At 55.1% G+C, this 15,045-nt stretch overlaps 1 protein-coding gene across 8 annotated transcripts in view; it reads left to right on the forward strand.

Moving 5' to 3' along the window:
* The window catches only part of PAK4 (p21 (RAC1) activated kinase 4), a 107,412-nt gene that overhangs the window by 89,607 nt on the left and 2,760 nt on the right, over positions 1-15,045 (forward strand). For all 8 annotated transcript variants that reach the window (XM_075016373.1, XM_075016377.1, XM_075016372.1 and 5 more), the window contains 5 exons: positions 2,668-3,363; positions 4,547-5,026; positions 7,994-8,127; positions 10,094-10,220; positions 13,189-13,314. In XM_075016373.1, coding sequence (XP_074872474.1) covers positions 2,668-3,363; positions 4,547-5,026; positions 7,994-8,127; positions 10,094-10,220; positions 13,189-13,314 — 1,563 coding nt within the window. The remainder of the gene's footprint in view (positions 1-2,667; positions 3,364-4,546; positions 5,027-7,993; positions 8,128-10,093; positions 10,221-13,188; positions 13,315-15,045) is intronic.

A 15,045-nucleotide genomic window follows, 5' to 3' on the forward strand; every position in this document is an offset into this window, starting at 1 on the left:
TACAACAGCATCACACTGTTGACTCATATTGAGCTGTCTTGGGGCAGTGTGTGGTGTCGCGGCCAGGCTAGCCTCGCTCAGTGAGGTGGGGGTGTTGATAGGGACAGTTCTCATACTCTGGGCACTTGTCTTAAATACACCTCTTACCCTGATTTTTCATACTTGCTGGCTGGCCACCCTAGTTTGCCGTGAGGTAGACAAGGTCTACACTGTGCAGCTTTTAGCAGCAAGACTGACACAGCCCTGCTGCTGGCAGCAACTAGTGTGGGGGTTCCAGGCCCCATTCCCCTGTTCTGCCCCTGCTCACCTCTTCCTGTGAGGGCAGGGGCAGCCCCCCCCTCCAGAGTGGTGTGGCCCAAGAGAAGTGCGAGCTGTGAAGCTCCGGGGGGGCGGCACTGTCCCCTGCACTCACTGGAGGGGAGTGGTGCTGATGGTGAGTCCGGGGAAAGCCGGCGACCCTTGGGGATGCATGTGACCCTCTGTGCGACCCCCCCCCCCCGCCCCCCATGCATCACCTCTGCCTGTTCAGTCATCGAGGGGGATCTGCTTTGTCGCAGCAGAGCATGCCCGCCGACAAAGCAGCGTTGGCACTTTCACTCGCCGCTCTGAAACCATGTCATTCTTGGGGGCTTTTAACACACCTCCCCCCCCCCCCACCCCGAATGACGACACAAGTTTTGTTGTTTGGGTGCACGTGCAAACCGGTCCTTACACACTCCAGCCCCAGCTCTGTTTCCCGGCGTTAGTGGCCTTGGGTGCGCCTGTGGGCGTGTTACCAGGGCAGCATTCATGGCGTGAATTTCAGAAGCTCCCAGAGACCCTCACCAAGGGCACGAGGGTGTCTTGGGAGTATTAAACACCTTAAATTATTCCACCGCTCCTGAGGTCTCTCTCAAATGGAGTTTGAGACTTCAGCGTCTTCTTCCAGTGAGTTCCGGGGAGAAGGCAGAGCCCTGCTGGGAGCATGCTGCAGCTGGATCTCGGCCAGGCTTCCCCGGGAGCGAAAGCTGCTGCCTCTGCACATTTTGTTTTAGTCATGTTTGTGGTAAAACAAAGGCCATCCAACATGTGAGCCAGGGCCCTGGATCACCTGGCCAGAGTCCCCTAGTGAGCTGGGGAGTCCTCTTGCAAAGAGGTATTCTGGCAAATGGCCCATTGAACTTGCTGCAGGGGGAGCCTTGCCCCACCTGCTCAAGGTCTGGTATTGTGCAGCACAGAGATGGGGGTGGGGAGGTCAGGAGGGATGGGAAATAAGCAAGGGAGTTGTGTCCTTAGCTGAGACGTCTAGTGGGTCGAAGAGGGAGGTCCAGGCAGGCTGCTCCGGGTAGGGGCTGCTACAAAGGCGGCAGCTCTTGGACCGAGGGGTTGGGTGGTGTGGGGCGGGTGAAGCCGCTGCCTGGAGGGGTGGAGAGTTGAAGTGTGGAGGAGGGGAACACTCGGCATAGGACAGCCCCTGGAGCTGGCTTTGGACATAGACGAGGGAAGGCGTACAAATGAAGGGCTGGGCAGGAGGGACAACGCTGCCTGTGTAGTAGCTTAAGACTGGATTGCTGGGAGGCTTTTTAACCTGGGATCCCAGGAACCCAGGGGCATCAGGTGACTCCAACATAGAGTGACTGTTTCCAAGCCTCAGTTTGCTGGGGGTAAGAGGTTTGCGTGGGGGCACCCACCTCCTGCAGAACTATTTGTAAAGTACCGGCTGACCCTCAGAGGGAAGAGGGCAAAATACAACGAATTGCTACGAGAGGCCAGGTGATCCTTCAGCCTTTCTGCTGTGAGAGGTTAGGGCTCTGCCCTGCTACCTCCCACAAGCCGGTTGTCACACACCCCTCTGCTGGCACACTTTAGTCCAGACTCTCAGCATTATCTGTGCTTTCAGCCCTGGGCTCCTGCACAGCTGTCTTTAGTCTCCATCTACTGCCTTCTGGAGTGGCTCAAGTGAACACCGCTTGTTCAGTTATGTGGTGTCTACTGGTGGCTCTGGGGAAGTTTTCAACGTGCACAGTCCAGTTCGTTTGTCAGTAAATTACAAACCTGCTTGGGTCAGGCCAAAATACAGGCTGGGGTTTTATAAGAGGTGCATGTCCCTGCGTGATCAGACAGGCGAGCGAGCCCTTCCTTTTCAGAAGGGTATGGTGCGCACAAACATTCAGCTGTGCGAAACATCTGCCTCTCCTGGCTGGAGTTGGTAGGACGGGTTAGCCAGGTGAGAAGGGAAGGACTGTGCCATTGTCAGACGCAGGCGGAGGTGGGGAAGAGCTTCCTTCCTGCATAAATGGGCAGAGATCATGGCAGGTAGAAGGTGGGAAAGGATGTAAATCCTGCGACCTAGTAGACTGACGGGCTTGGAGCAGGCTCAGAGCTAGCCTGGGTTAGTTGTGAGCTGTGACATGGGCCGGTGGGGGTCTCCTCACAGTTTTCAGCAGGCCTCCAGCCCAGTATCAGCACCTTTCCTGGCGGACTGGCGGCCATGTGTAGGTTTGGGGCGCTGCTGGTACTGGGATCTCCTAGGATCTTGCCCCGGTTTGTGTCTGGTGTTTCTCATGGTTGTCGTGTGTCTGCTGGCTGCCACCAGGTGCGTCATCTTCATCATCAAATGTTACATTTTCATTTTTTTTTTTCTTTTCTGTGTGTCTATGTTTTTTCCATCCTGTGTCCCTCATGAAGACCATCGTGCGGGGGAACAAAACCGCCAAGGACGGCTCCCTGACCTGGCTGCTGGATGAGTTTGAGAACATGTCCGTGTCCCGGTCCAACTCGCTGCGCCGGGACAGCCCGCCCTTCCAGGCCCGCCGGGACCAGCTCTTTCAGGAGAACGGCCTCAGTGAGGGCCCCGCCAAAGCCCGCCCCCTTGAGAACAGGCCTAAGGCACACAAGGAAAGGAGTCGCCACGAGGCCAGGAACGAGCTGGATCTGGACAGGGAGAGGAACCGGGACAGGGAAGAGAACTGGGCCCCCACTCAGCAGCCCCGAGGGCAGGAACCCAGCAGCAGATCAACTAAGCACGCTGGTGGCAGGCCGCCCCCGCCCGAGTACCACAAGCCTGCCAAGGAGGGCAGGCCCAGAGCCCATGAGCGGGAAGGGAGGAGGGACTATGTGGCAGAGAAGGACTACAGCGAGCCAGCCGACCGCATAGTCAGGAGGGATCGCAATGATGCCTCTGACAAGAGGCCCAAATCCACGTACACTGGAGAGAAAAGCCCACAGCCCCCACGGGACAAACGGCCGCTCTCTGGCCCCAACGTCCGGACTCCAAACATCCCTGTCTCTGAAGGGGTGATGAAGACAGCTCAGCAGACCGGGCGGCCTTTTAACACATATCCACGAGCCGAGACTGATCCTGTCAGGGGCACAGGTTCCCAGGTAAAGGTCCCCCACACCTGCGGCTGTGAGCTGGTTAGGGCCCTGTCCCCTAGGGAAGAACTTAATCCTCCTATCTATCTAGCTGCTAAGACTGAGCTGTGTTCAGGCTCAGTTCACTCCCAAGCTGATGCGCTCTCCCAGGCAAAGCATCCCTCCTTGTGTGTTTCAGAAGCTAAGCATCTGCTGGAGACTTCTCCCACAAGGTGCAGCCGCTAGTGGTTATTTAATGCCTGTAGCACCAGGTTTTCTGGCAGACTGCTGGAGCAGGGGGCAGGCTAGTTTTGTAACCCCCTTTCCTGCTTGTCCGCATGCTTCCGTGCATTGCGGCGGTGAATGACCTAGCATGCAGCGAAGACGGCTCATTCCTCTCCAACAGCTGCCCGCTCGGTATGACCGATGCCTCCCAACGGAGCTGGTTCCCTGCACCGCTGCCCCTGAGCCTCCTAGGCAGCTGCCATCAGCACTCCTCTGTTGCCTCGAGCCTCCTGCCATGGCTGCTTGCTCTGTCCCACCGCTGCTCTGGCTTCCTGTCCTCCTCTCACAAGCCTTGCACCGTCACACCGGGCTGTCATCCGGACACGTCACCTGGCTTCTCTGCTCCGGCTGTATTCTCTCCCTGTCCTGCACCACGGCCGCCTGCAGCCCTGTGCTCCTTGAGCAGCTGTGTGCTCTTGCACCTTTCCTGCTGCAGCCGCTCCCTGTAGCAATCCTGCACCATCCCCTTCTGTCCTTCCAGCTGCGGCACGATACTCTGCGTTAGGAAAGCTGGCGGATGCTGGCGGCCTCTCTTACAAGGCTGTGGCCAGTAGAAACATTTTGTAGACTTTTGTCTGGATGTCTGAGCCCTTCAGTTTTTCCTCTTTCCTCCCACCTCTTCCCTTTCCCTCTACACACAACCATCCCATTTCAGCTCTCTCTCTCTCCCCCCTACTCAGAAGTATGGGAATTTCACCTAACCCGTAACCACCGCTGTCACGCATCAGACACTGTCTCAGCAGGGCTTCGCTGGTAACCCAATGGGAGCATGCCAGTCTGAGGTCTCTTCCTCCCTGTGCTTGATTGGCAGGGAAGGTTTCGGAGTAGGAAGCAGCTGTCGCTCGTGCAGCGCGCTGGGTCTGTGCTGCATCCCCCGGCTGCAGGTTCTGCTGCTGATGTGCTGTTTGTGTGTCTTCTCTCTTTCCAGGCAGAGCCCAGGTCTGCGAGACCCCAGGAGATGGCATCCAATGGACCAGTCAGCGGGAGCAGTAGCTCGTCCAGGGCCCTCCAGCCAAGCCAGCCAAGATCCAAACACCCAGAGCCGGCCCAGCCAGGACTCCCCCTGCACGCGTCAGACCCCCACTTACCTCGCCTCCCTCAGTCAGCCCCCCAGCCGTCCTATGCTCCACAGCCCCAGCTGCCGCTGCCACCTCCCCCCACGGCCTCCCAGCAGCCTCGCTCGCCGCAGCGTGAGCCCCAGCGGGTCTCCCATGAACAGTTCCGAGCTGCCCTGCAGATGGTGGTCGACCCGGGCGACCCCAGGACCTACCTGGACAACTTCATTAAAATCGGCGAAGGCTCCACAGGCATCGTCTGCATCGCCACGGTCAAGAGCACCGGCAAGCTGGTGGCGGTGAAGAAAATGGATCTGCGCAAGCAGCAGAGGCGCGAGCTGTTGTTTAATGAGGTAGGTAGGGGGTAGGGTTCCCTGGAAGCTTAGCGCTTGGGCGGCCACCTGGGAGAGATTCCGGCGCTGCCCAGCTGATTAGCAGAGTGCTTGCAGCTGGCAGCCTGTTTCTTGGGGTGGTGCACATCTGTGCTTGCCTCGGTGCACGTGACAAAACTTATTCCATCCATGGATGGAAGAAATGAGCGGGATCAGTGGAGGGGGCTGGCGCTGGCCCTGCCCTCCCCTCCGGATGCACAGTGTGCCCCACTGGCATGCCGGCCCCCTGCTTCAGGGGATTTCCAGAACTGAACCCCACAGGGACAGGGGTGATTTTTTTTTTTTTTTGGCTACATTGAAGGGCTCCCACTTTCCCCCTGCGGCATATCTAACCCTTGTGAGCTGCTTCAGCAAGAGCCAGTGGCCTGCATAGGAACCCCACTCCCAGGATGCCTTCCCCCCACTTCTTCCAAGCCCTGATTTACGGGCAGGGACACCTCGTGGTGGGGACCACAATCCGCTTCAGGCCTGAGGATGTGAGGTCGCCATGGGACATGGAAGCAGCGCCGCCAATCGGCATGCAAGCTCCTGAAGGCACGCAGGCCCCTCAGGCAGTGTCTCTGAAGCTTTCCTGACTCTGCCTAAGCTCTCAATTCATCTGGAGGCCAGGAGCTTGAGAGCGCAGCTAGGAAAAGGCCCGGGGAGTTTGACACATCCGTGCCTTTGAAACTCGGCAGCAGTGCAGGATCAGAGTTAGTTCTTTCCCACGTCACTCTCATCTCGGGCTCCTCGCTGTAGTAGCTGAGTATTCCAGGCATGCGTTAAACACAGGGGCTGACCCCTGGCTAGTATGTTCCCTCGTGCCGCCCCGGGATGGAAAGCGTGGGCCGGGGGGAGTGTTTGGGAAGGTCTGCACGTGTGCATTTGGAAGGAATTTGCTTGCACTTGGAGCAGGAGGTGGAGAGGTTGGAGATGCTCCTTCATTCCTGCGTGAGTTTGTTCCAGATTCTCAGACCAGCCCCCGTAATGGTGTCATCTCTTGGACAGATGAGACTTACCTTTAATGTAGAATGCCAGGCGCAGGAGGAGTGACATGGGCCATCATCTTCATCAGCATCTTAGCCCATCTTTTGGTTATCCTGGGCCCGGGACATAGAAGCCCTTAGAGATAAAAGTGTGAAGGTCTTTGGGCACCCCAAGTGCAGACGGGCATTCAGCAGAGTTTTCGAGAGTGTCTAAGCCAGTTAGGGCCTGATCTACTGAGGTGACTTCTGAAAGAATCTCCCTCTGTGCCCGTCTGCCACTTCAGGTGCATAAATTCCTTTACAGCGCTGGCCCTTGGGCTCCCAGTTCCCCTGGCAGCCACCGAAACTAGACTGGCAAGAACTCGGTTCTAGGCTCCCCAGTTCCCTAGATGCTGCTGGTTCCTGCCGCCTTCTCCCAGTGAGTTTCCAATCTGGTCTCAGCTGTGATGGAAGGAGCTGGTGTGCCAGGGCTTTGGGTGAATGCAGAGCAAAAGTTACAGCCGTAAGGTCACCTGGTGGCACGTTACAGGCGCCTCTCATCTGTTCAGGGGAAAGGGCTGGGTTATGGCTGCAGTGGGGAGAAGAGATACTTGGCTAAACCTCCAAGCCTTGGGAGGGTGAAGTCAAAGCAGCAGCAAGCCCTGTTACAGATGATCCTGGGGGTATGATTTGGAGGAGTGGGCTGCACTTACGCCATCTTTAGGGTGTATCTCAGGACATGCTTCCTAGTCTTGGATTCCGTGACCGCAGCTGTGCTGAAGTCTGCCAGGGGAGGTTGTGGAATCTCCATCACTGGAGATATTTAAGAGCAGGTGCTTGGTCCTGCCATGAGGGCAGGGGACTGGACTCGATGACCTCTCGAGGTCCCTTCCCCTTCTAGTGTTCTGAGTCTATGGCTGGTCACAGGGCGACTGGCTCCTCCTGGTTTCCAGCAGCTAAACTGTAAGGAGGTTTAACTACATCAGGCTGGTTAGTATCACTTCCCCTCGATGAGCAGCTGTGGTAGAGTCCCTGGGTAGGTTGGCTGGCCTTGACTGAAAGGGGCAGGGAGTGATGGAGCAGGGGAGTCAGGAGGAAGCCAGGAGGCGATCTCAGCTGACACAGCCGTGTGGTGGGAGGCTTCGGGAGCCCTGCTGTGTTAATCTGGAGAAATCTCCTCTCCTTGGGAAGCCGTGCAAGCCCCATGGCCTGAATCTCTCTAATCTGGGCTGGAGAAAGCCCCTCTGGGGGGGATATGCAGCTAGTCAAGCAGGCCTGCTAATGGAGCTGTTAGCCCAGGGATAACCAGCATCCCTATCTGTCTGACCCGGTGGTGCTGCTGCCTACCTTGAGCTCCTTCCCCCACAGCTGGAAGTCAAAGCCTGCCTTATTGCTTTGCAGTCGCTGCTGGTAAAGCATGCGCGCTCTGCACCCGCCGGAGGAAAGCCCGAGCTAGCTGGCTCTGGGTCTCCGGCCTGCGTGGTGGGAGGCAGAGTTGATGCCTGTTCTGGCTATTTGCTGGGTCCTCACCCCTCTACGCCAGATCAGCTGGTAGGGTTTGAAGATGTGCCTAATGTGGGCTCCTTTGAGAGGGTCCCATTAGTCTCGTTCCTTCCCAGCTGCTGCACTAGCAAGGCCCTATCCTCCAGGCACAAGCACCTGCAGCAAATCTTTATTACCTCCGTGGCATCCCTTGCCTGTGGGGCACACGTCCCAGGGATGCAATCTCACAGTGCAAGTGCTCCTCTAACCAATCTCTAGCTAGGTCCTTGCTGTGTTTTTGGTGGGTTGAATCCTGCCTCTGAGGGAAACCGTGTCCAAGTCAGGTTTCTTTCCCCACTTTTCAAAACAAGGGCCTCTTAGGAGTTTCCTCAGTCAGTTAACAAGCTACGTCCATGTTCGTGTGGCTGGCTCATAATGCCCACGGCCCCTTTTTCTCTCCCAGCCCTGGCCATAATGCCTCGCTCTGCGTCCTGCTTTTCAGGTGGTGATCATGAGGGACTACCAGCACGAGAACGTGGTGGAGATGTACAACAGCTACCTGGTGGGGGACGAGCTCTGGGTTGTGATGGAGTTCCTCGAAGGTGGAGCGCTGACAGATATCGTAACGCACACCAGGTACGACGCTGAGGTTGACCGTTCCCTGGGGCCAGCTCACCCTGCTAGCCCCAGTCTCCGAAGCGGTGAGGTTGACAGCAGGCCTGGCAGTGGAGTCATCGGTAGGAAAGGGACCCTGTAAGTGACTAGTGAGTGTGTCACTGACTTCCAGCCTGTTCCTGGTGGTGCGAAGGCCCCGGCAGCCAGGCTGGGTGGGTCTCGGGAGCTCCCGCTCAGGAGTATGTAAAGCTGGAGGGCAGGAGAGCAGAGCTGGGAACAGGCAGCTCAGGGGGGAGGTGGCAGGGTAGCTCACCATCGTAGAGTTAAATGGGTGCTGCCACAATGCTGTCACTCCTGTCCACTTGCCTGAATTTAGCAGTGCTTTAAACCCAGGCCAGGGGACCAGTACGGACCCAAGCGAGGTTTTCATGTACACTTTGCAGGGAGGACACAGGGATACATCCTGTGACCACTGATAATCTTCTAGTGCTTTCTGGCAGTTCCCACTCTGTGCCCCGGACAGACCTTGGCTGGGAAAGCCAGCTCAGCTCTCTGCAGCACCAAGTCCCAGCAGCGCTCCTGGGGGAGTGCAGCCCCTGTGATTGGCTGTGCTGAACGGACCCAGGGACACAGACCCACGGGCCTGGCTCGCCCAAGTCCACCAGCCAGAGAGACAAGCAGCAACCCCAAACAGGCTGGCCCCCTGGTGTCAGCACTTGGACTAGCAGAGCTTGCCTGTGAGCAGCTGCTCTGCAGAGCCCTTGGCAACTGACTGTCTCTTTGCGCTCTCAGAGACCCGTGCATCTCTGGGAAAGCCTCCTGGCTTCTCAGCACTGTCAGTTGTGGGATGGGCACTGCTGGGTTACCAGCACTTAGCCTGTGTCCATGTTGGTGAGTACATGGTTGCAGCCTGAGTTACAGCAAGCCGTAAAAATCTAAGGGCAGAACCCAGGAGTCCTGACTTGCTGGGTCAGCTAGCTGGCCTAAGGCCCCTCCAAACCAGGCCAGAGGCCTTTCTGTGTAGCCGGTAGGGCTAGAGCCTAGCGTAAGTGTGTCACGCTCACGGAGGCATCTGCTGATCTGGGAGCAGGATGGGGACTGCACAGAAGTTTGCTGAGTTGCTTTTCTGCCTGGAAGTCCCCTTCTGGCTCCATTTGACATCCCGTTGTGCGTGGTGCCTTCCTTGTGTGTTGGTAGTTCTGCAGCCCATTGTGTTCGAGTCATGACTTACAGTGGGGTGGATCTGCTCAAGGCAGACTGGGACTTTCCACAGCACTTGGCCCTGGCTTTGCTCTGTCACCCGCTAAACCAACTGGGGGAATTTCACTTTGCACCTGGGTGGGAGCAGTGAGGAGTTCACTCCTCAGAAACCTGCCTTGCCCTATGATTTACAGCCTGTCCTGTCCTCTCCGCCCTGGAGTCATTGGCTAGTTTTCCAGCTTAGCAGAGTGCTTTTGAGTGGCTGCTCCGAACGTAGAACATTGATATCACCAGTGCTGGTGAGGGGAGGGAGGTCAGGGCTATAGGCGGGAGCGTGGGCTAGTGGTTAAAGCAAGGGGGGATGTAAAGTCAGAACTCTTGGGTTCTGTCCTGGCTCTGCCACAGACTGAGACCTGGCTCAGGTTAGGGATGTTACCAGTTCTGGTTAATCAGTACAGGCTGGAGCAGCCCACCATGGGCAGGAGGCTGTTCCAGCCCACTGTCTGCAGAGGCCCAGGCTGGAGTGGCGACTCCCATCCCATTCCCCACCCTAGTTACCTCTCTCATTTAACCAGTTAATGAATTAAACAGGATTTTACATCCCTACATCAAGTCCTGCCCTGTGAAGTGGCGGTAGCGTCTCCCTGCCAGGTTGTATTGGTGGCTAAATGAAAGCTCGCAGAGCACTTCTTGCAGATCCAGCGATGAGGGCTAGACAAGGGTGGCAGTGCCCCTTGTTACTGCCCAGGGGGTCTTGCCAGTGCTGTGACCCTTTCCCTGTTTCCAGGATGAATGAAGAGCAGATCGCTGCTGTCTGCCTGGCTGTCCTGAAAGCACTTTCTGTCCTCCACGCCCAGGGCGTCATCCACCGGGACATCAAGAGCGACTCCATCCTGCTCACCCACGATGGCAAGGTAAGGCAGCTCCCTATGCTGCAGGAGCTGGAGTTGGGGGCTGCAGGTTCAGAGCCTCAGACTGATGCACCTACCTGTCCTGCCGTAACAGGGGAGCTGGGTGAGCCCCCATCGCCTGTGGGGACAGCGACACCTAGGGGTGCTTTGTGATAACTCTGCAACTGCTTAAGCTGCCCAAAGAGTCCAGCATCCCCGGACTCTTCCCACCGGCTTCAGCTCCCCTCTGGGTCTCGTCTCCTCCTCAGCATTAGTGTGAAGCACAGCTGGAGTGTTTCCTCACCATCTCCCGGAAATTTCTGGCTCGAATTGCAGGATGCTTTAAGCTTGAGCTAGTTGGCCCGTCCCAGCACTGCGAGTACTGCTGGAGCTGACCTTGCAAGGGGGAATAAAATGCAATGCAGGGGCAGTAACTCATCAGCTGCTAATCCGGTCGCTCACTGTAGCAGGAAGGGTGTTACGTAGTTGAGCTGCACTCACTAGGCTGTGCTAATGCCCCATGACTAACATACAGGGAAGATGAGCTCCAATCACTCTACAGTCATGTGAAAATGCCATGCTGCCCTGTCATCACAAGGGGCATGCGCAGTGCTCTAGGGAGGACTCTCCTGCACTGACAGAGCTGCTCCCATTGGCGCAGTTAAACCACCTCCTTGAGAGGCAGTCGCTATGTCCGTGGGAGACGCTGTCCTGTCGGTACAGCGCTGTGTACGCCAGGGGTTAGGTCAGTAAAATTACTGAGCCACCTGGCCTTGGATTTGCAGTATACACCTGGCCTCAAGTGAGTTAACGCAAGATAAGGATGCAGGACCACACCTGTTTCTCTCCTGGTGAAAGCACATTCCCTGCCAGCAGTTGAGACTCTATCTAGGCTGCAGCTGCAGAACTTTTACATGGACTTACGCACCAGGGAGAGAAGGGGTCCTTCCATCATGGTAGGAAATCCTCATCACCGAGAGACAGTAGCTAAGTTGACAGGAGAATTTTTCTGCCTATGTCAGGGCTTGGATCAATTTAAATATGTCCTTCAGGCATGTGAATTTTTCATGGCTCCCAGCAGCATGGCTAGGTCGATCAACGCTTTAGATGGTAGCCCTGGCATCATTGAAGTCTCAACTTTTGCAACCCCCTTTTCTATTGATTTCAAATGGGGTTTTTCCATCATGTGTGGAAGATGAGGGGAGCCGGCTGTGCTGGGGAAGCCATAAAATCACTGGGTTGTGTGGACAAAATACCAGTTGTGTCATGGGTTCAATTACTCGTCCTTTAGCCTGTGGTTGTAAAAAGAGCAGGTTAAATAACCCTTCAGATAGTTTAAGCTGCTCTTGTCCCCTTAAAGCAGAGCAAAGTAGCTTTATTTCCAATGTATATCTTCAGAGCATGTTAGAAGCATCAGCTACGTGCCCGGCTGGTGATGGAATAGCTAGGTCGTCCTTTTAAAGAACAGTTCCATTATAGAATCGAAATGTTCATCTAGGCTCTCTTCCCCATCAGTGGTTCATGAGTCCGAGCCCCTAGAGCTGCGATGGGCAACCAAGGCTCTAGCGAGTGAGCCGCATGAGCAGCCCTCCCTCGTTACAGTGGGCTGCAGCGTCGCCCTATCTGTACATATCTCATGCAGCCGGAAGGGACTTTGAGTCCCCTGCACTTGCAACAGGGTCTAGTCACCAGCCCTGGCGGATTTTTTAAATCTAACCTGACCCAGTCCCTTGAAAGACCCCTCAGGGATTGAACTCTCAACCCTGGGTTTTCAAGGCCAATGCTCTAATCAATGCCCTCCCCCGAATGAGCTATCCAGACACACCGTCTCCTGGGAGAGGGTGGTTTTGCCACTTGTACTGGCATCTGTGGAATTTGTAGGGTGTACTACCGGCGGAACTGTAGCAGCGCTTGGATTGGCTGCAGAGTGAGCATGTGACTCTCTCGTTCCACGTTTTGTGCAGTCAGCATGCTCCTTACTTTACATGCTTGTCACTTAGTAATACTGGTAGGAGAAACTGCACCAGTGGTATCTGGCAACTGTGCGCCCAGGCAACAGTAAACAAACTGTTGCATGGGCCCTTCACAGAACCCAGAGGGACCGCAGGTTGCCCACCGCTGTCCCATAACCAGGCCAAAAAATGCTCTGTTCTAGATCTTATGCATGGTCGTAAGTCTGTAATTCACCCATCTTTCAGAACCCAACCCAACCCACGAGAACTAGAAACGATTGTATAATGAAATAAACCAGCCTCTGTTCCAACATCGGCAGGACTCAGCCCAGCCATGCCTTTCTGGGACAGTCCGTTTGATTCACCGGGCACCTCTTCAGCTACAAAGCAAATTGCAAATTGCACAGAAGTGGCTTCAGTACCTCAGAAATTTGGCATTTGGCAGGCTTTTTAAAAAAGACTTATTGATATTTCCTTTGGATCCATTTTTCCATCTGATTTTGCAAATCTGCCTTGTTTCTCAGGGTGTTTTTGCCATCTGGGCCCAGCAGAGGCTCTTCAGTAGCAGGTTTTGAAATCTCAGCGCACACTGCTTCTCTCTCGTCCAGAAGTCCCAAATCTATTACACCCTGGCTACCACAGATGAATTGCTTGCCAAGCTGACTTTTGAATCTGAGCCATTTTGGGGTTCTACAGATGCAAAAAGCATGGTTTGTTTACACTGATAATCCCCTGTGGGGCTTTTACATCTCCAAATACAGGGATTATACATTTGATTCTTCAGAGGTTCACATTACAGCAGGTGGGGGGTGAGGAACCTGGACTAAGTGACTTTACCAAACAGCTGATCACAGACATGTTGAGCTGTTTAGGCTATTCCTCTTCACTACATCTTAATTATCCCTTTTAATTGTTTTTCATTGTGTCCCTCTTTCGTCCTGCGGATCAGGGATTGCTGTCCATGAGGTGTTGCCACTAGCATCTCTACCTGGCTCCTTTGCTGTGTGTCAGCTCTGATCCCTTGTTTCCTTTCTCTCTAGGTGAAGCTCTCTGACTTTGGGTTTTGTGCACAAGTGAACAAAGAGGTCCCACGCCGGAAGTCATTGGTGGGTACCCCCTACTGGATGGCGCCGGAGCTCATCTCCCGACTCCCTTATGGGCCAGAGGTAAGGCTAGGGATATGGTGGCGGAGCTACACCCTGGGATCAGCCCCTCTCACTTTTTCCATCCATGTGTGGGATAAATTTTATGTGCACTGCATGTGCAGATGCGCACTACCATTAGTCATGTTGCTGGCTGTGGGTACTTTAGGCGGCATTTGACTCTCTCTTCATGACTGAGTGATCACATTCATCACTTACAGAGGACACTAGTCTGGGATCCACAGGGCGGAGGGTGTACAAAGCAGCAGGCCTCTGCACAGCCAAGGTTGCATCTGATGAAGCGGGTCTTTGCCCACAAAAACTTTGTTCCAAAAAAATCTGTTAGTCTATAAGGTGTCACAGGACTTCTCGCTGTTTCTGTGGATACAAATTAATACGGCGACCCCTGTGCTACTTGCACAGCCAAGAGCACTCTGAGCCATCTGTTGACCCTGCAGGAAGGTGAATAGAGGGCAAAGCCCCAGCAATGCTAAACCCTAGAGGCTGCAGGCTGGAAATGTGGATGGAGCCTTTCACTTCCTGGGGGGCAATGGGGAGAATCCAGCTCTTCCGGGGAGCAACAGCAGGTTCCCAGCAGCTGGGGGCTGAGCAGCCAGAGTGGAAGGAGCTGGCAGGAGCCAGTCCAGGTCACACTCACGCTACCTGGCCCTTGACTCAGCAGCTCTGTAAGGATGCCAGTGGGTCACTGAGTTGCCTGTGGAGCAGAATTCCTTTTGTCATGGTTTATAATGCTGCTGATTCATATTGCTGTTTGTATGCATTTTCCCCACTTTCTATGGATTTAAATGTTCACACGTGTGGGAAATGGGTTGGGGAAGGGGGGTTCGAATAATGGGGGAGTGTCATTTATCCAATGACCGTAGAGACTGAGATTTAAAAGTTTAAAGCTTTGTAGATTTTGGCCTGCAAATGGTCTGCATCACACGTCAAAATCAACAGAGTATGTTGCCTTAAAACAGACAGGCCTCTGGATTCCCAAGCAGCCTTTTCCTGACTTTGCCTGTCTGTGAACCTCAGCTGTGCGGAAATGTTTTCCTTTGGTGTGAGTGCGTGCAGTGAAATGGAGAGCTGCTGACATCTACCCCTAACAATCCAATCCTGGTCGGAGCTGAGCTCCTCTTGCCCTGAAGTGTGTGCACCCTCAGTTCCCTCCATGCGCCCTTCTCCCAGCCCCAGGGGCTTGTCTCGACCAGGAAAAACAGATCATGCAAGGCAGAGTGAAACCCCAGGGGCTGTCTGAGCCTGAAATGTGAGCGCTTTCCCTCGGCAGCACAAACCTCCCAGAGGCTTCCTGTCCGGGGGCCAGTTATTCCTGTGGTAACAAAACCCTTGTGGCTGAAGTCAACTCTGGCCTTTGTGTAGCACCAAAACCCCTGGGTGGCGCTGTGTATAAAAGCAAATTGGCCAGAAGTGCGTTTGGGCCGTTGAAAAGGAAACCCCTGAAGCGGGCAGGGTGCGGCTGTGGAATTTGGTCCTTGTCTTTGGAAGACTCGGCTGCTCGCGCTCGGTTCCTGTCATTAGTTCAGGGTGCTGTGGGGATGAGCATCTTAGCCATGTCTGTGTGGTAATAAAGCACTGGATGCCCTTCGGTCCCTGCTCATCCACGGACAGACAGTAGGAGGTGGGGTTGTGGGTTGCTCCTGTGAACGGGGTTCAGAACATCCGTGGTCTGGCAGATCATGCTTGACTCTGGCCTTCTATACCGGTTTGTCTGACAGGAAGCTGCCTCTCTAT

The sequence above is a fragment of the Carettochelys insculpta genome, chromosome 22 (genome assembly GCF_033958435.1).
Source record: "Carettochelys insculpta isolate YL-2023 chromosome 22, ASM3395843v1, whole genome shotgun sequence".
NCBI classification, from domain to species: domain Eukaryota; kingdom Metazoa; phylum Chordata; order Testudines; family Carettochelyidae; genus Carettochelys; species Carettochelys insculpta.